The 21,559-nt window shown below is 42.3% G+C and overlaps 1 protein-coding gene across 1 annotated transcript; it reads left to right on the top strand.

The window, feature by feature from the left end:
- Nucleotides 1-1,120: 1,120 nt before the first annotated feature.
- Nucleotides 1,121-11,427, top strand: LOC106606987 (cytoglobin-2). The gene is made up of 3 exons (XM_014203521.3): nucleotides 1,121-1,463; nucleotides 10,163-10,394; nucleotides 10,482-11,427. Exons 1-3 carry the CDS (start codon nucleotides 1,321-1,323, stop codon nucleotides 10,638-10,640), a joined length of 534 nt encoding a protein of 177 aa, XP_014058996.1. The 5' UTR covers nucleotides 1,121-1,320; the 3' UTR covers nucleotides 10,641-11,427.
- The last annotated feature ends 10,132 nt before the right edge of the window (nucleotides 11,428-21,559 follow it).

Below are 21,559 nucleotides of genomic sequence, written 5' to 3' on the forward strand. Positions count from 1 at the left end.
TGTCACGCCCTGACCTGAGAGCCTTTTTATGTCTCTATTTAGGTTTGGTCAGGGTGTGATTTGGGTGGGCATTCTATGTCTGTATTTCTATGTTGGGGATTGCTTTGTTTCTGCCGGGTATGGCTCCCAATCAGGAACAGCTGTACATCGTTGTTGCTGATTGGGAGTCATACTTAAGCAGCATGTTTTTCCTTTGGGTTTTGTGGGTAGATGTTTTCTGTTTAGTGTGTTAGGATACCTGACAGGACTGGTTGGCTGTCGTCTGTTTTTCTTTGAAGTGCCTTTTTCATCTAAAATAAAAGATTAACAAATTCCACGCTGCACCTTGGTCTACTACTTCAGACAGCCGTTACAACATATTACTCTTGAAAAATCTGAATGCTTTTCCTCTCAATATCCCCACACACACGCAGCATTTCGCTACACCCACAATAGCACCTGCTGAGCATGTGTATGTGACCAATAAAATTTGAACACACAAACAGAAAATGGGCAAGTACCAAATTGGGTGGAGAGAGGTGTGTGCGCTTTCTTCCTTTTGCTTTTTAGTGTGTTCCTCATTCACTCAAAAGGTTGAGGGGACAGAGTCTCTCAGCAAGAGAAGGGTAATAAAAAGGGGATTGTTTGAACGAGAGATACTTGATACTTCAGGGAGTGTACCTGTGCACAACAGAAATAAAATTCTAGTTACTGATATGATCTTTCCTTTTTTATGGAGGAAAACTAAACCAACAAAAGACTTCTCCATTTCTAGCATACCTTAATCTTTTGAGCAATGCTCTTTATCTGTGTTCATATGAGAGCAAACATAACATTTTGTCTAATGCAGATCATTTTCACAATGCCCTATAGCTGTTAACTGTTTTTCACATTACTCTTGAAAAATCTGAATGCTTTTCCTCTCAATATCCCCTCCCATACACACACACGAAGCATTTCGCTACACCCACAATAACATCTGCTGAACATGTGTATGTGACCAATAAAATTTGATTTGATGAACACACAAAAACAGAAAATAGGCAAGTACCAAATTGGGTGGGGAGGGAGAGGGGAGAGAAAGAGAGAGGGGGGAGAGAGAGTGTGTGGCTCCTCCTCACTCTGTGTGCGCGCTCTTCCTCTTGCTTTTTAGTGTTCCTCATTCACTCACTCAGAAAAGGTTGAGACGGGACAGAGGGTCTCTCAGCAAGAGAAGGGTAATAAAAAGGGGATTGTTTGAACGAGAGAGACTAAACAAAGGGAACTGGGTGGGGGTTGTGTTCTTGGGGATCTTATCACCTGTCTTCAACACACCACTCCTGCAGCACTATAGACTCCTGGATGGAGAGGCAGCAGGGAGAGGTAAAGGCAGATCGCCTGGAGCGCCTAGACCCACTCTGTGACTCAGAGAGAGAGATGATCAAGGACACCTGGGCCACAGTCTACCAGAACTGTGATGATGTCGGAGTGGCCATTCTCATCAGGTAAACTTTACCTATACTCTCTTTCCCTTGTTTCTTGCCTATAACATCTTGAAATTGTCCGCCTAAAGACACTGATAAACTTGCCTAGGTGCACCCATTTCCATTTGGGGAGTTGTGGAGGGCTGATGACAGAAGAGCTGTAACTTACTGAATGCTAACTGTTTCAACACAGCACACACATATTGTTCTTGCTGAACACACAAACAAACACACAAACACACAAACAAACACACACACACACACACACACACACACACACACACACACACACACACACACACACACACACACACACACACACACACACACACACACAAACAGAGCTGGTGATTGCAGTCCCCTGACCAGTGGCAACAACTTCTGCCAACACAGGGAGCAAAACTCTCAGCAGCATCTTGTTATCATAGGGATGTTCAGGGCCTCAACCAAGGCTGATTTTAGAACCAGGCTAAAGTTTGCTTCTCCTTAATTATTACATTGCCAACATGGCAAGTGCACATGGCTCCTTATCTTGCTCAATGGTTGTTTTACCGAATCGTGTTGCAATAGTTGGGTGTAATAAATAACAATGTTCTTGCAACCTAGATTACAATCTCTCCATGACCCTTGCGTGAGCCCCACTATAAGTGAAGGGAACTGAAAGTTATTTTAACAACGTGTGAAGATTGTAACATGACGATTGACTTGACTTGCATGCTCTCAGTCTGTTAGAGAGAGCGCCATCACTCATATCTGAGCTATTGCATCTGAAATTGGCTCCCTTCCTATCAGTTGGCAGAATCAGAGGGGAAAGCGTGCAGCTCAATCCATCTTGCTGCTGTCACGCCCTGACCTGAGAGAGCCGTTTTTCTCTGTTTGGTTAGGTCAGGGTGTGATATGGGGTGGGCATTCTATGTCATTGTATTTCTTTTTTTTGCTGAGTATAGTTTCCAATCAGAGGCAGCTGTCTATCGTTGTCTCTGATTGGGAATCATACTTAGGCAGCCCTTTTTCCCTTTCAGTGTGGGATCTTATTTTTGTACAGTTCAGTTTAGCCTGCAGAACGTGACCTTCGTTTTCCTTTGATTGTTGTTTTGATCTAGTGTTCTGAGTTATAATAAACATTACTATGAGCACTTACCACGCTGCACCTTGATCTCCTCTCTCTTATTCCAATCTGACATATTTGGCTCTGCAGGTGCTCCCTCTCTGAGTGCAGATCATGTTTCACATATCTGCAGACCAGGGATTTCTGACCTGACTCACTGAACCCTCACAGGGATGTCTCTGTCTAATCCCTCATTGAGGTCCGTGAAGATCCGTGATTAGGGACACTCCCTCCATTCATCATTACATAGTGGACAGGAGGTCATTATACTGTATCAAACCATTAAAAGGCAGATAGCTTTGGGTATACTACCATCCATGACTTTGTCGTGTCTTTGGCTATGCCGGATTAAGTGATATGACATGCTAACCTATAAAATTCTCTCTGTAATTAATATTACCTGATTAAGCTAATCATGTAAATGTAATTAACTAGAAAGTCAGGGCACCACGGAATAACGTTTATAGAGCCGTTATCTTCCGAATAAACTCTTAAAATACTTAGTAATATTTTACATCGATAGCAGTCAATATAAGGGTTACCCTTATCTTATTTTCAGTCTCATAATGAAAGTTGTAAATTCTTGGCTATCTTCACGAACCCTGGCTAACAAGTTGAATCAGCAATACAAAATTGGGTTTAATTATTTATTTACTAAATACCTAAACTAATCACACAGAATTACAAATACACCGAATACAAATGATGTCATACATGATGGCTGGTTACACAAAGGAAAGGGGGTTGGGCTTGAATGAAAGAGCGGGAAGATTTAGGAACAAAGAAACAGCAGCTATGCTATCGTAAATACAGTATCTTATGCATTCTAAATTACCGCCCATTTGGAAAAGGAAAATGCAATAAATATTTACTCTGAGCTGCGCTTCGGTAGATTGGTCGTAGATGCTGGCCGGGTTGGCGAACAGATCTTCCTGTAAACTCGGAAGAATGTCTCTGGTGGTAAATTGGATACGTGGTGGTATCTTCGTCTGGTTGTTAGACTGGATCCGTCGTCCGTCCTTTCCTAGCCCACGTCTACAGCGGCCGCTGCTAACTCAACGGCTAGGAAGTATCACTTCTGTAGTGAATAAGCTCAAAGTTCATACCATTCGCCACCAAAGCTCACGCCGAGGTTGGCTTAGTTCTGTACTTGACATGTGTGTCCTTCTAACGTAGAGGCTGCAGACCTCCCGTACTGGAACAACCTGGTTATCTTTTCGTCAAAGGCTTACATAGTGGAGAGGGGGGAAGGATGTGTTTCATCGTTTATAACCCCTCCTCTTCACAGGGGTGGGCCACTGATCAAGCAGGGCACTTTCCTTATGAAAACCCAAATCTCTCATTTGGAAGCTAAAATTACATTTAATCTCCTAAAAAACAATTTCAATATCAAACATTTCAATTGCATAACAATTCCATGTTACTCTGATAACTAGAGGGTGTATACTTTCTCAGGTACAGTTTATGTCGTCCTGTCATCAGTCATAATGTCTCAGATAACAACGAACTGACATCCCTACTCATTACGTTCCAAAGCATATTTCCAACTGGTTTTATTACCAAAATATGGTTCCTTTCCCCATTTGTTTGATGTTCCCAGACTCTCTATATTTAACACAGGCTATTCAAGTCCTTCAGTAGGGTCAGAGAGGGGAAGGGAGAAAGGTATTTATGGGGGGGGTCATAAACCTTACCCACAGGCCAACGTCATGACAACTTACTGTATATATACTGCTCAAAAAAATAAAGGGAACACTTAAACAACACATCCTAGATCTGAATGAAAGAAATAATCTTATTAAATACTTTTTTCTTTACATAGTTGAATGTGCTGACAACAAAATCACACAAAAATAATCAATGGAAATCCAATTTATCAACCCATGGAGGTCTGGATTTGGAGTCACACTCAAAATTGAAGTGGAAAACCACACTACAGGCTGATCCAACTTTGATGTAATGTCCTTAAAACAAGTCAAAATGAGGCTCAGTAGTGTGTGTGGCATCCACGTGCCTGTATGACCTCCCTACAACGCCTGGGCATGCTCCTGATGAGGTGGCGGATGGTCTCCTGAGGGATCTCCTCCCAGACCTGGACTAAAGCATCCGCCAACTCCTGGACAGTCTGTGGTGCAAAGTGGCGTTGGTGGATGGAGCGAGACATGATGTCCCAGATGTGCCCAATTGGATTCAGGTCTGGGGAACGGGCAGACCAGTCCATAGCATCAATGCCTTCCTCTTGCAGGAACTGCTGACACACTCCAGCCACATGAGGTCTAGCATTGTCTTGCATTAGGAGGAACCCAGGGCCAACCGCACCAGCATATGGTCTCACAAGGGGTCTGAGGATCTCATCTCGGGACCTAATGGCAGTCAGGCTACCTCTGGCGAGCACATGGAGGGCTGTGCGGCCCCCCAAAGAAATGCCACCCCACACCATGACTGACCCACCGCCAAACCGGTCATGCTGGAGGATGTTGCAGGCAGCAGAACGTTCTCCACGGTGTCTCCAGACTCTGTCACGTCTGTCACATGTTCTCAGTGTGAACCTGCTTTCATCTGTGAAGAGCACAGGGCGCCAATGGCGAATTTGCCAATCTTGGTGTTCTCTGGCAAATGCCAAACGTACTGCACGGTGTTGGGCTGTAAGCACAACCCCCACCTGTGGACGTCGGGCCCTCATACCACCCTCATGGAGTCTGTTTCTGACCGTTTGAGCAGACACATGCACATTTGTGGCCTGCTGGAGGTCATTTTGCAGGGCTCTGGCAGTGCTTCTCCTGCTCCTCCTTGCACAAAGGCGGAGGTAGCAGTCCTGCTGCTAGGTTGTTGCCCTCCTACGGCCTCCTCCACGTCTCCTGATGTACTGGCCTGTCTCCTGGTAGCGCCTCCATGCTCTGGACACTACGCTGACAGACACAGCAAACCTTCTTGCCACAGCTCGCATTGATGTGCCATCCTGGATGAGCTGCACTTCCTGAGCCACTTGTGTGGGTTGTAGACTCCGTCTCATGCTACCACTAGAGTGAAAGCACCGCCAGCATTCAAAAGTGACCAAAACATCAGCCAGGAAGCATAGGAACTGAGAAGTGGTCTGTGGTCCCCACCTGCAGAACCACTCCTTTATTGGGGGTGTCTTGCTAATTGCCTATAATTTCCACCTGTTGTCTATTCCATTTGCACAACAGCATGTGAAATTTTATTGTCAATCAGTGTTGCTTCCTAAGTGGACAGTTTGATTTCACAGAAGTGTGATTGACTTGGAGTTACATTGTGTTGTTTAAGTGTTCCCTTTATTTTTTTGAGCAGTGTATATTACAGCAGACAAGCAGTAGCTAACCTCTGTGACCATTTGTGATGAGCAAGGCCTTTGTAGTGGTGATGTTTGCACCATGAGACAGCATTGCCCCTCACGAGTCAATAACTATGTACCAAGAGAGTTTTCATTTATATTTTTCGTAGACTTCTATTTACCACCACAAACCGATGCTGGCACTAAGACCGCACTCAACGAGCTATATAGGGCCATAAGCAAACTAGAAAATGCACATCCAGAGGCTCCTAGTGGCTGGTTATTTTGATGCAGGAAAACTGAAATCCGTCTTACCTCATTTCTACCAGTAGGTCTTTATTATAATTTTTCTTTTTCAAAGCTACAGAACTGTTTCACTAGCACAGACTGGAATATGTTCCAGGACTCATCCGATGACATTGAGGAGTTTACCACATCAGTCTCTGGATTACAGGCGATATCCGCACTGAGCTAAAGGCTACAGCTGTCGCTTACAGGACTAAGAATCCTACTACACCGGCTCTGTTGCTCGTCGGAGGTGGCAGGATTTGCAAACTATCACTGATTACAAAGGGAAACCCAGCCACGAGCTGCCCAGTGACGCAAGCCCACCAGACGAGCTAAATGCCTTCACTACTCGCTTCAAGGCAAGCATCACTGAACCATGCCTGAGAGCACCAGCTGTTCCAGACGACAGTGTGATCACTCTCTCCGTAGCCGATGTGAGTAAAAACTTTAAACAGGTTAACATTCACAAGGCCGCAAGACGGATTACCAGGACGTGTACTCATTGCAAGCACTGACTAGCTGGCAAGTGTCTTCAGTGACATTTTGAACCTCTCCCTGAAACAGTCTGTAATACCTAAATGTTTCAAGCAGACCACCACAGTCCCTGTGCACAAGAATGCCAAGGTAACCTGTGTAAATGACTAGCATTCACATCTGTAGCCATGAAATGCATTGAAAGGCTGGTCATGGCTCACATCCACACCATCATCCCAGACACCCTGGACCGACTCAAATTCGCATACCTCCCCAACAGATCCACAGATGACGCATCCTCTATTGCCCTTTCCCACTTGGACAAAAGGAACACCTACGTTAGAATGCTGTTCATTTACTATAGCTCAGCGTTCAATACCATAGTTCCCTCCAAGCTCATCACTAAGCTGAGGACCCTGGGACTGAACACCTACCTCTGCAACTGGATCCTTGACTTCCTGCCGGGACATACCCAGGTAGCGAGGGCAGGCAACAACACATCCGCCACACTGACTCGCAACACAGGGACCCTCAGTGTTGAGTGCTTAGTCCCCGCCTGTAATCCTTGTTTACCCATGACTGCGTGGCTGTGCACGACTCCAACACCATCATTAAGTTTCACCACCTTCCGGAGACACCTGAAACCCCACCTCTTTAAGGAATACCTAGGATAGGATAAAGTAATCCTTCTAACCCCCCCCCTTAAAAGATTTAGATGCACTATTGTAAAGTGGTTGTTCCACTGGATATCATAAGGTGAATGCACCAATTTGTAAGTCGCTCTGGATAAGAGCGTCTGCTAAATGACTTAAATGTAAATGTAAATGTAAGTTTGCCGACGTCACACCATTGAGAGCATCTTGACTGGCTGCACACCACTTGGTATGGCAACTACTTGGCATCCGACCGCAAAGCACTACAGTAGGGTAGTGCGGACAGCCAAGTACATCACTGGTGCCGAGCTCCCTGTCATCCAGTACCTCTACACTAGGCTGTGTCAAAGGAAGGCCATAAAAACTGTCTAAGACTCCAGCCACCGAAGTCATAGACTGTTCTCTCTGCTACCGCACGACAAGTGGTACCAATGCACCAATTCTGGAACCAGCAGGACCCTGAACAGCTTCCACCCCAAGACATAAAACTTATAAATAGTTAGTTAAATAGTTAAAAGGACATAATCTTGGTCATAAATTGCAATGCTTTCATTTGATGCAATACTTGAATACCGGTACTTAAAACATCTTAAGCCTCAAATTGCTCTGAGGCATTCCAAATGCCTGTAGTATTACATGGTGACATGGAGCATCTACAAGGAGCAAACTTTAGCTGTCAAGGGTTCTTTAAAATCTTTGGCATCTTTGGAGATTTGAAGGCATGTTCAAGTATAATGTCAAACCTCAAACCTCAACTGCTCTCTCTCTCTGTCAGTTTAATACTAAAAACTATGCTTGGTTAATTTAGCTCTCTAAATAACTAAAATATCCAATGTGAAATACCCATAGCTCTCTGAAAGTGTTTTATCAGTGATGCATCTCATTGTAACACAATCCAGGGTATCCATATGTAGTTGTATTTGCATTTATCAAATACCTATACAATTTCCACTCAGGGCAAGTATGTCACTTTTAGAACAGCCATGCAACTATCTCAGGAATGAGCCCTATCCCAGAGTAGGATTAACAGGCTGATGATTATAAAACACTAATGAGGCTATTTATATGCAGCCACCATAGGTCAAGGGAGAGATTAAACACCACTGTCTTCACTACTTATGAGTGAAACAGAGGATCTGGCTTTACAATTGAATGTCATTGCATAGACCCTCCACTTTAAGCAGAAGAGAATGAGACCCCGTCCTCTGTCTTCCTTGTCTGCTTCCTCCCAACACTTGATTTCACAGGTGAAGGTAGTGGAAGTGTCATGTTCGTCGTAAAGATGGGACCAAGGCGCAGCGGGAATGTGAATACTCATCTTCTTTATTTACGAAGAAAACCAAAATAAACACTTAAACAAAAACAACGACGAAAAACAGTCCTGTAAGGACACAGCTTACATACGGAACAACTACCCACAAAAACCCATGAAAAAACACCCCTACTAAATAGGACCTTCAATTAGAGGCAACGAGGAACAGCTGCCTCCAATTGAAGGTCAACCCAATAAACTAAACATAGAAATAGAAAGACTAGAACGAACATAGAAATATACCAACATAGAACATTGCCCAACAAACCCCGAAAAACATTAAACAAACACCCCCTGCCACGTCCTGACCAAACTACAATAACAAATAACCTCTTTACTGGTCAGGACGTGACAGGAAGCCATGTGCTTTCATCGAAACACAATGGCTTCCCCATAAAGGTTCCATTTTCTGTTATGGGTTTTAAAAGGATAGAGGTATGGGACATCTGGAACAGATACACACAGACAGCTGTATTGTATCTGTCCTGGTCACCGTAGGCTGTAATTTATTGCTCAATACTATTCTCTTTCACAATGTGGTCTCCAGTGTTCAAACCAGTTTATTACACAAAGAAAGCCTATATCATCATTGGAGTTATTCTGTTTTTATATGGTAGAGAATTTGATGGGTGGTACGTAAGAAATTTGTCTTATCCTAATACATTATTTGGGTGTTTACAAGAGCTGACAGGAATACACAAATACTGTAGCACACCAATGTTGAACATGAGTGTGGGTGTAGGTGCATCCGTCCAAACCAACCATATGGTACATCCCTATGATGTAGAGCTAATTGTCTCCAACCCCGAAAGTAACACAGTGAGAGGGAAGCAGCAGATGAAGTCACTGCTGCCTGAGTACACACAGCCATTCTGACCGTTTATTTCAGTGTGTAATTACACAAGCAACCAACTAACCATCTCAATTTCATTAGCACACTTCACTGTTGGTCTGCTAATCCTATGGCCAGACATGGAGATGATGAAACACCAGCTTTGTGAGTTTTAGGGGAGAGCTGTGCAGCTTGTATACAGTCACTGTCAGCCACTGAGACCAGACATCAGGGACCACATTGGAAACAAGTGGAATCGTTATACCGTGTTATCGCCTGGGTTGTACCCAGTGCATCTTTTTCCAAATAAATCAATCACCTGGACCAACAGGCCTCCTAGACTCAGGAGAACATAGCAGTAGCCACCGAAACGCCAGGATGTACACAGACCTGTAGCATGATGACAAGCTGGGTGTGATACTGTATAGATTCTTACCAATGCCTTGCTCTACATTGTGGTACATGATATAATTGTGCTTGTTTTTTTCTTCACTCAGTTTTTTTGTTAACTGACAAACATTTATTCTGCCTTATCAGCTGGAAGAAATGTATGTTTTTACAAACACAGTTATCTTGTATTTGAATAGCACATGCTTGTGCTCAGGCCATGGTTGAGTAAATGAAGCATAACCTGTACAGAACCTGGAAAGTGGTTAAACATTAAAAGGGAAGACATGCTCCGCAGCTGTGTCAACATGCTTCAACTATGTTCACTGATAATATCTCACTGGGCCAAGTAATGCACCTCCTTTCTTCTCCAGGCTCTTTGTGAACTTCCCCTCCTCCAAGCAGTACTTTAGCCAGTTCCAACAGGTGGAGGACCCTGAGGAGCTGGAGAGGAGTGCCCAGCTCAGGAAGCACTCACGCAGGGTGATGAATGCCATCAACACCCTGGTGGAGAACCTCCATGACGAGGACAAGATGGTGTCTGTTCTGAAGCTGCTGGGCAAGGCCCATGCACTCAGACACAAGGTGGAGCCTGTCTACTTCAAGGTGAGGAAGAACCAGGCAACATGTTTTCACATAACTATTATCCACAGGCACACCAAAGCATTCCATTTCCCCCTCTCTCTTTCTCAGAACCTGTGTGGGGTGATTCTGGAGGTGCTGGTTGAAGTCTTTCGTGATTACATCACTCCAGAGGTGGCAGTGGCGTGGACCAAACTGCTGGATGCCGTCTACTGGCACGTGAAAGGCGTGTATGAGGAGGTGGGCTGGGCCTCCAGCTCTGCTGTGTGAACCATCTGTCTGTCTGAGTCTACCGTCAGTGACTGCTGTGGACTCCCGGAGACTGACTGCTACTGGGCCTTGGCTTAGGAGGACGACAATCTACGTCTGACCATTCAAGGGAAGAAATGTATCTTTCCAGAGCTCATAGAATCTTCCTATGTATTATCATGGCTCCCTCCATGTATCTTTCCCATGCCCCACTGTGGGGTGTGTTCTTCTGATGGACTCTCTTATGAATGATGGGGTGGTGGTTTGTGCTGACTTTGTTTGGAATGTGTGTGAATGGCCATATGTGTGTATGCATTTATGTTTGAGGTAGAGCATAAGCCCTACACAGACTGATAGAATCTTGGATGTCTCTTCAGTTACATTGCCATGAGATTATGTTGAAGATTGAGGATTGGCAGACATAAGAACTATATTATGTCATATAGAGACAGTCTAAACGTACACTCTCATACACATGTTTTTATCTTTACACCAAAAACAGATATACAGGGGAGAGTAGGTCTTCTGCTAATCCCTCAGTTGTTAACCTGGGTTGTGCCTTTCTTTATCCCTGACACTGACATCAAGACCTTTGTTCATTTCATGCGATGCTTTGCTGGTGTTTCCTGGGCAGTATATTGTATTTCAGAATCAGTCACCCTTCAGAATCAGATCCAATTCACTGTCTCACAAAATGAGAAATAACTTGTGAGGTGTGGTGTCCACATTTAAGCAATGTTAATGTTTTTTATCAATGCCTGTATCTGCATAATAACATAATAAACCAAAACAATTCCGATATCTATAATGGAAATCATTACATGCATATTATTCTTAATCCCTTGTTTTTCACTGTGAGGTATTAGCACTCTCTTTCCTCCTGCTGTGGCCTACTCCCTGTGAGTCAGCAGTCCTAACGATAGGTGGATTAGCAGGAGGCCTAAAGGTATTTATACCTCCCATGTCACGAGACACTCAGAGAGAGTGTTGCTCAGTTCTGAATCCAGCCACCTCTCCCTGCACATTATTGATTGTTGTGGGAACACAAGTGCACATGTGGCCTTTCACACCAGCATCAATAAAGACTTGTGTACCGTATGTGCTCCCCCATACCAACCTACTGTATATAGATATCATTACACAATAGAAGGTGCAGTAACAATACATTACTATAATGAGTCTGGATTACTTAATGACTTCTATGAAGGTGCAATAGAACTACTAGTGATATGTTATTTACATATATGCCGAATCTGATACTGAAAACAATGACATGAACATGAACACACACAAACATTAAGACAGCTATGCTGTCCCCAAGATGAAGGCTTAATCTAGGTTTTCATTACATAAATGATTTTACACAAGATCAAGTTCAAGTAAACTCAAGAATTCTAGTAGCCTAGTAGCCTACAATATAGGCTACACGCTCTACTCTATCAAAGCCCTGAGACATTACACAATAAAGACAAAACACTCATTATGACTTTAAGCATGAGGGTATGCTACTACAGCAAAATCAGGGTCCATGACAGCCCTGCAGTGCTAGTTCAACCCACACCACATGAATGGCCACAGCACATAGTGCCCCTGTAAAGCTACACTAGTGGCGATGGAGGATTAAAAGGTTGAGCTCAGACCACAAACACTACTTTATGTTTACCTCCTGCCCCTGCAACAAGGCCTCCCCCTGATCTGAGCTAATCCCATAGGCTAATCTTGCCACTAGCTTGAGAGCTACAGGAATCATTCTACTCTCCCTCAATGGGAGGAATGGTCCCAGTGTTCTAACCCAGCTGCAGTCCCAAGACGGGATACATGTGATAGGACCATGTGCACCACTACGATGGTCCTCACCACTATTGCTGTCATCCTATACAGAAAGTTCTCAAACCGAGTCGAACCGTAAGTACTCTTGTTTTTACTCTTTCTCATCCTCTGCCTCTTGCTCTGGTCACGTTCACTTCTTGAGGGAAAACCTAGTTGATAATACACAGAGCCACATGTATCTGGTCACATGTACAGGTAAGGTTGACAGATTCTGTGAAATGTATCTTGGTTGGTTCGATATTTATCTATTTTTTATTGTTTTTGGTTGCTTTGTACTTACCTATTGCATCACGGTGTTATGTCACACAGTGCATCAGAACTGTTAACGGTAGTGTATTTTGATACTGCCATGGAATTTTCTCATGGGATTTGTGTAGTGTTTGTAAGTGTTCTCATGCCCTTCATAGAAAATTACAGCAAATGTCTCAATAGCACTGAATGTTAATTATTTGAACAGATATCTAATTACCAATCAAACATGAAATCAAACATTGATCAAAATGTGATTACTCTAAGGGGCAATCATCTAAATGCTAGATAAGTTATGCTATATCACTGAAACTATCCTGAAAGTCATAGCTTGTCTTCCTTAAATAATACACAATCTTGATCTAACATCAAGTGGAAAGTTTCCAGGTTTGCGCTGCGGCTGCAACCTGGACTCAGGGGTAGACGTAACATAGTAAACAAAAATCTTTGACACTCACATTAGTATGATATGCTGCGTTTGGTATGGTATGTATTAATTTGTGGTGCTAAGTAGTTGCAAAGTTGTTAATTAGCTAAAATGCTAAAGTTGTCCATGATGAAATTCGAACACGCAACCTTTGGGTTGGTAGACGTTCATGTTATACCTCCCTCCTTAAATAACCTTCTGTCTTATGTAACCACACAAAACGCAACATATCATACTAATTTGAGTGTCCCGGACAGAGTGACTATAAATTAACAAAATTGCATCTAATGTAGGGATGAATAAAGAAAAATGCATCTGAGCTCTTGAGCAGAGGGCTGCTAATTGACTCTAAGTGCAATCCTCTCCGCCCCCCTGGCCCTGCATGACCACTCACTGTCACACCCTGACCTGAGAGAAACGGTTTATTTCTCTATTTTGTTAGGTCAGGGTGTGGGGTGGGCATTCTATGGTTTATATTTCTATGTTTTGGCATTGTATGGTTTCCAATCAGAGGCAGCTGCCTATCGTTGTCTCTGATTGGGAACCATACTTAGGCAGCCCCTTTCCCTCCTTAAGTTGTGGGATCTTATTTTTGTACTGCTCAGTATAGCCTGCAAGACGTGACGGTCGTTTATCATTGTTTATTATTTTGTTTAAGTGTTCTGATTTAAAATAAATATAAAGATGAACACTTACCACGCTGCACCTTGGTCTACTCCTTTGGACAACCGTTACACTCACACGGCAACAGCACATAATGTCATGTGGCTGCAGCAACATATCAAGCTCAAAAGCATGGACACATATTTATTATCTGATTATATCAAATTAGAGTTCATAGTTTTATCAGTCTTACTGACAAGTCAAGAATTGTAATGAAGCTTCAATATGTGCTAACATCAACAACACTGAATTGATGAATGTCCCTCATCTCCCATTTCAGGCACAATGTTGATGATGCCAATGAGGTGCCCTACATGAAGAGCAATGGAGTGGACCCTAAGAAATAACAACCCTCACAGCAGATGTAGCTCTAGTCTACAGTCTAAATGGTACATAAAAGTAAAATAACAAGTAGCCTAGAGAACTGAATGCTGTCTGATATTTCAAGATGTGGAAAGGAATGCAAGGGGAGGAGGGGAAGAGAGAGGGAGGGAAAATGGAACATGTGACAGAAGTAGAGATGCATGAAGTGAGAAGATGTATGCCCGTTCCACATTTAGCTTTCAAGTACTCACCACTACGCTGCTCCCACTAAATGATTTAGTGGCAGAACAACAATCCATCAGCTCTGTGGAAGGTTATTATAAATGCATTACCTCCCCAAGCCTACCAGTTCAATGGAGTCGTGCAGGGCCTCATAAATTTGGGTCAATAAAGGGACACACACAAAAGACTCAGGATGAATGAAATAGGCTTTATTGTATTAGTGTGAACTTTCACCCAACCTGTGCGTAGAAGCTCTCAGATCTGAGGCGGGTCTTTTCAAATGAAGAGACGTGAGTTTATTCATTTATTCATAGCATGATATCTCCCTAAATGATTAATGCCCCCCCGCATGTAAGCTTTTATGCACCCTCTTTTCTCTCTTTTCTTCCAGACACGAACTGAAGACAGGTCTTCACCTTGATGGCTACACATCTGGTGAGTTCTCGCAATGGCTGCATTCTATGTCTCAAACTTAAACACCAGAAATGGAATACTACTGAATTACTACTCATTACTACTACCTGAGATCTACACAAAACCTACTGGTTTTACTACTTGATTGCTATTGAGATGTGTAGTTAACCAGTAGTGATTTGTGTAGTAATTAACTAGTAATGAGTGATACATTGAGACGTTTCACTACTGGTGAACACTACATATTTCCTATTCAAGTCAATATATAATTCTTCCTTGATGACTACTGAGCTTTTGGGTATCTGCTACTTAAACTTCTTCGGGATCAGTGTCCCTTCCAAAGGACGGTTGAGCTAACGTAGGCTAATGCGATTAGCATGAGGTTGTAAGTAACAAGAACATTTCCCAGGACATAGACATATCTGATACTGGCAGAAAGCTTACATTCTTGTTAATCTAACTGCACTGTCCAATTTACAGTAGCTATTACCGTGAAAGAATACCATGCCATTGTTTGAGGAGAGTGCACAATTTATTTTGAACATGAAAAATTATTAATAAACAAATTAGGCACATTTGGGCAGTCTTCATACAAACATGTTAACAGAAATACAATGGTTTATTGGATTAGTCTAAAACTTTGCACATACACTGCTTCCATCTAGTGGCCAAAATCTAAATTGCACCTGGGCTGGAATAATACATTATGGCCTTTCTCTTGCATTTCAAAGATGATGGTACAAAAAATACAAAAGAACGGTTGGTTTTTCTTTGTATTATCTTGTACCAGATCTCTTGTGTTATATTCTCCTACATTCCTTTCACATTTCCACAAACTTCAAAATGTTTCCTTTCAAATGGTACCAAGAATATGCATACCCTTGCTTCAGGGTCTGAGCTACAGGTAGTTAGATTTGTGAATGCCATTTTAGGAGAAAATTTAAAAAAAAGGGTCCGATCCTTAATACCTACACATACCGCACAATTCCTACATGTTCACTATGAATAACTATGTAATGCCTTCACATTACTGCTGTATGCCTACTCAATCCCTATTGAATAACTACTGCCATTTGTGTGTGAAGTGTTATGTCACTACTGATCACTAGTGAATTGCTCCTGATCCTTTTTCATTTCTTACATAAACCATTTTGAATTACTATTGAAAACGGACACATATACTACAATTAAAAATCACTATTGACATCTTCTTGTTTGACTACTGTGTCACTACTAGACTAGTGCACATGTTATTTCCTCAAGTTTCTGACTGAAGTTATTTCATCAAACAAGAGATAATAAGCTTTCACAAACATAATTTCATTTTTTAAATAAAATGAATTACATGTTAAATTCAGTGGCGATTTTAGCATGTAAAGCAATGTGGCAAAAAAAGTGGGATACATGACAGCAAACCATTACACAACACAACACTAAACAATACATTAATTGCACTGTAGCAAACGGTGCCCACAAACGGCCTACATAAAGCTGTCCCAACAGCAGTCCCAACATCTTACCACTGCTCCACCTGGCTATCAGCGGAGCCTTGTCTCGCAGCGAAACAGTTCATTCAGCCTCATTTACTGCCTTTTAGAAAAACATAGCTGATATGGCTGACTTCCAAATGTGGTTTCTAATGACAATTAAGATGTACAAACTATGGCAAAAGGGGACGACAAGCGTATTAGAGGCAATCCATAATTTTGATTAAGACATTAATGAGCGAGCTAGGACGGACCTAGTCAATATAACTATTTGTTTAGCACTTTTGAAATGTACAGCGACAGAATTCAGAACATGGGCCATTCTTCCAGTGTTCTCCCTGTACACCAAGTCAGAACCGTAGGATAAGTTAAGGGGGCATATAAGCAGACAATGAAAGCTCTTACACTATTCAATGATTACATCTCTCTAAAACAGGTTATAGGCTACATGTGCACCACCAAGCCAGAACAGTAGAAGAAATTAAGAGGGGTAAATAGACCAAATTATTAGGGTGAGGCACATGGGCTACTAACATCTTACTATACAACATACACTGAGTATTACTTTCTTAGCTACAGTATACATATCTCCCTGGCATATTACATAATTTACGCAGCAGCATACAATACCTTTTGGGCTCACCTTGTTGTGTTGTGCTCACTTGAACAGGAAGGTGGCACGGCGGTCCATCGTGGGAAAATTCTGTCATCAAAGTCTGGCATTCTCTGGATTTATGGTGCTTTCAAAACAACTGGGAACTCTGTAAAAACAAGGCAGAATCATGATGACATCATTGATCTTCAGGTCATAGCTCTAGAAAAAGGCTGGATTTACAATTCCGAGTTGGATGACTTATTTTCCCAGTCGGAGCTTGTTAATTCCTGACTTCCCAGTTGTCTTGAACTCACTGAAGTCAAGTTTTCGCAGTTCTGAGTTAACAGTTGTTTTGAGCGCGGCACAAATCATGCTTCATTGACAGCATGGCCAAGGTTGAATGTTTATCATTTTAAACTTGGAAAAGAGCCCCTTAATCCCAGATTTATTTTTTTTATTTTTTTATTTCACCTTTATTTAACCAAATAGGCCAGTTGAGAACAACTTCTGGGACCACACAGCTACTCCACTAGTGATTGCTTTGCAATGCTTGCAGTTAGCCACTGTCACGGATTCTTTCCAAACCACTCATTGTTGAATTCCTGATTTCCAACTTGTTGTGTAATGTTTATGTCCAATGGCCGATGAGCACTGATACGTTTTATCTTTATTATTTCTCTTCATATGACAAGAATTAAAAAGGATTTGCCAGTAGATTGTCGACTTGATCCATAATGATGACTGCTAGCTAAGATTTTGGAAGTATGATGTTGACATGATCAGTCCAATCAAAGCTACTGTACATATAACGTGATTTGACATCATTTTATCTGTGGCCAATGACCTTGAGCCTTCTTGGATGGGCACTTTTAATGTAACTCTATGGTAGCACCCAAGGGGCTAGAATTTTCTAGCTCTACCCTTAGACTTGGCAGTGATGCAGTGTCCCCATGAGTGACAGAACACTGAGCCAATCACGGTGCAACGCTATTTTCTGCTGGCTTGCCCCACCACCACAGAGAGCACTGAGCTAGGCTGAAACACCTGCATTTTGGAGCTACCTTACTCAAAAAAACAAAAAAGAGACCATGTTTGTATGCGGCTTTATTAACTCAATGATATACACTGCTCAAAAAAATAAAGGGAACACTTAAACAACACAATGTAACTCCAAGTCAATCACACTTTTGTGAAATCAAACTGTCCACTTGGAAGCAACACTGATTGACAATGAATTTCACATGCTGTTGTGCAAATGGAATAGACAACAGGTGGAAATGATAGGCAAATAGCAAGACACCCCCAATAAAGGAGTGGTTCTGCAGGTGGGGACCACAGACCACTTCTCAGTTCCTATGCTTCCTGGCTGATGTTTTGGTCACTTTTAAATGCTGGCGGCGCTTTCACTCTAGTGGTAGCATGAGACGGAGTCTACAACCCACACAAGTGGCTCAGGTAGTGCAGCTCATCCAGGATGGCACATCAATGCGAGCTGTGGCAAGAAGGTTTGCTGTGTCTGTCAGCGTAGTATCCAGAGCATGGAGGCACTACCAGGAGACAGGCCAGTACATCAGGAGACGTGGAGGAGGCCGTAGGAGGGCAACAACCCAGCAGCAGGACTGCTACCTCCGCCTTTGTGCAAGGAGGAGCAGGAGGAGCACTGCCAGAGCCCTGCAAAATGACCTCCAGCAGGCCACAAATATGCATGTGTCTGCTCAAATGGTCAGAAACAGACTCCATGAGGGTGGTATGAGGGCCCGACATCCACAGGTGGGGGTTGTGCTTACAGCCCAACACCGTGCAGGACGTTTGGCATTTGCCAGAGAACACAAAGATTGGCAAATTCGCCACTGGCGCCCTGTGCTCTTCACAGATGAAAGCAGGTTCACACTGAGCACGTGACAGACATGACAGTCTGGAGACGCCGTGGAGAACGTTCTGCTGCCTGCAACATCCTCCAGCATGACCGGTTTGGCGGTGGGTCAGTCATGGTGTGGGGTGGCATTTCTTTGGGGGGCCGCACAGCCCTCCATGTGCTCGCCAGAGGTAGCCTGACTGCCATTAGGTACCGAGATGAGATCCTCAGACCCCTTGTGAGACCATATGCTGGTGCGGTTGGCCCTGGGTTCCTCCTAATGCAAGACAATGCTAGACCTCATGTGGCTGGAGTGTGTCAGCAGTTCCTGCAAGAGGAAGGCATTGATGCTATGGACTGGCCTGCCCGTTCCCCAGACCTGAATCCAATTGAGTACATCTGGGACATCATGTCTGGCTCCATCCACCAACGCCACGTTGCACCACAGACTATCCAGGAGTTGGCGGATGCTTTAGTCCAGGTCTGGGAGGAGATCCCTCAGGAGACCATCCGCCACCTCATCAGGAGCATGCCCAGGCGTTGTAGGGAGGTCATACAGGCACGTGGAGGCCACACACACTACTGAGCCTCATTTGTACTTGTTTTAAGGACATTACATCAAAGTTGGATCAGCCTGTAGTTTGGTTTTCCACTTTAATTTTGAGTGTGACTCCAAATCCAGACCTCCATGGGTTGATAAATTGGATTTCCATTGATTATTTTTGTGTGATTTTGTTGTCAGCACATTCAACTATGTAAAGAAAAAAGTATTTAAAAAGATTATTTCTTTCATTCAGATCTAGGATGTGTTGTTTAAGTGTTCCCTTTATTTTTTTGAGCAGTATATATTTTTTTTACATTGTTTGCAAACTGATATGGAACACATATTAATGCCAAAATAATATGCAAAAGAGGAAAGCCCCCCCCCCAAAATGCTATATATATTTTTTTATTTTACCTAAAAGTGTGGTGCTCAAAAACTGCCCTGAATGACGGGTCGCCACTGATTAAATTACATATTTACACTTTTGTTAATCCCTTTGAGGCCTTGTCTTCATTCAGCTTTGACTTCTTCAGGATCGGTGGGTCCCCCATGGGATGGTTGAGCTAACGTAGGTTAATGGGATTAGCATGAGGTTGTAAGTAACAAGAACATTTCCCAGGACATAGACATATCTGATATTGGCAGAAACCTTAAATTCTTGTTAATCTAACTGCACTGTCCAATTTACAGTAGCTATTACATTGAAATAATACCACACTATTGTTTGAGGAGAGTGCACAGTTTTGAACTTGAAAAGTTATTAATAAACAAATTAGGCACATTTGGGCAGTCTTGATCCAAAAATGTAACATAAATCCAATGGTTCATTGGATCAGTCTAAAACTTTGATCATACACTGCTGCCATCTAGTGGCCAAATTCTAAATTGCACCTGGGATGGAATAATACATTATTGCCTTTCTCTTGCATTTCAAAAATGATTGTACCAGATCTAATGTGTTATATTTTCCTATATTCCTTTCACATTTCCACAAACTTCAAAGTGTTTCCTTTCAGATGTTATCAAGAATATGCATATCCTTGCTTCAGGGCCTGAACTACAGGCAGTTAGATTTGGGTATGTCATTTAAGGTGAAAATCTTAAAAAAGGGTCCGATCCTTAAGATGTTTTTAACTATCTTCAGATCCTCTTTTTTTGTTGCAGCCACGTTTCTCCACCACGTAATCTTTTAGAAAATTAAGACAAGCACCAGAGACAACAAAATATAAGCCATTATCAATAATTTGCTATCAGAGGTCATATAAGACAACACAGAAAAACATTTGCATACAAACACGCGTACTTATTAGCTAGCGTGACAAAAACAGAGGCTACATAGCTACATTCCAATGGGGCTAGCAAATAACTAGGCTAAACACAACACCGTTTTGGCTAACAATCTTTTTGATGTGGTAAAAAGTTATATAAACTGCTAAACAACAACATGAAACTATTCAGAAAACATAAACAAAAGTTAAACTTACAGATGGTGCCAGCATAAAGGCTATGAAAGACAGGATGATGAAGGATGGAATATGATTACATTCGGAATTGTCAAAAACAGTAGCTACCCAACAACAACCAACTACTTCCTGTTTTGCCTTCATCTGCGGTTGCGAAAAGCCTGTGTGATCTGGCAATAGTGTTGAAAGGACTTATTTCCTACCAATATCAAGTAGTAAAAACTATACCTGATTACTATTGAAAAGCCTGTGTAGAAAAGCAGTAGAATTTTGACTACATATTTATTACATGCATCATGTAGTAAAAAGCTCTACCTGATTACTACTGTAATCACTACTGTTTTCATGCTGAACACTACAAAACACTACTTGTGTATCTTGAGTAGTGCATAATCTACACAATCCTTACAAGTCTCTACATAGTCACTACTGCACAAATAGGTTTTGTGTAATAATTCAGTAGTACTTTTTCACGAGGGCTAATTTACCCAGTGGTGTAAAGTACTTACAGTAAGTAAAAAATACTTTAAAGTACTACTTAAGTAGTTTTTTTGGGATATCTGTATTTTACTTTACTATTTATATTTTTGACAACTTTTACTTTTACTTCACTACATTCCTAAAGAAAATAGTATACTTTTTACTCCATACATTTTCCTTGACACCCAAAAGTACTCGTTACAATTTGAATGCTTAACGGTACAGGAAAAAGGTCAATTTCACAGACTTATCAAGAGAACGTCCCTGGTCATCCCTACTGCCTCTGATCTGGCAGACTCACCAAACACAAATGCTTAGTTTGTAAAATATGTCTGAGTGGCGGAGTGTGCCTCTGGCTGTCAAAAAATAATAATAATAAGGATATCG

The sequence above is a fragment of the Salmo salar genome, chromosome 06, assembly GCF_965601325.2.
Source record: "Salmo salar chromosome 06, fSalSal1, whole genome shotgun sequence".
Classification (NCBI taxonomy): Eukaryota; Metazoa; Chordata; class Actinopteri; order Salmoniformes; family Salmonidae; genus Salmo; species Salmo salar.

What these genes read in the sequence shown, in the direction of transcription:
- LOC106606987 (XM_014203521.3), top strand. Translation starts at nt 1,321, where the DNA reads ATGGAGAGGCAGCAGGGAGAGGTAAAGGCAGATCGCCTGGAGCGCCTA. An exon ending in GGAGTGGCCATTCTCATCAG is followed by an intron (nt 1,464 to 10,162) that starts GTAAACTTTACC and finishes TTTCTTCTCCAG; the next exon opens with GCTCTTTGTGAACTTCCCCT. An exon ending in TGGAGCCTGTCTACTTCAAG is followed by an intron (nt 10,395 to 10,481) that starts GTGAGGAAGAAC and finishes TCTCTTTCTCAG; the next exon opens with AACCTGTGTGGGGTGATTCT.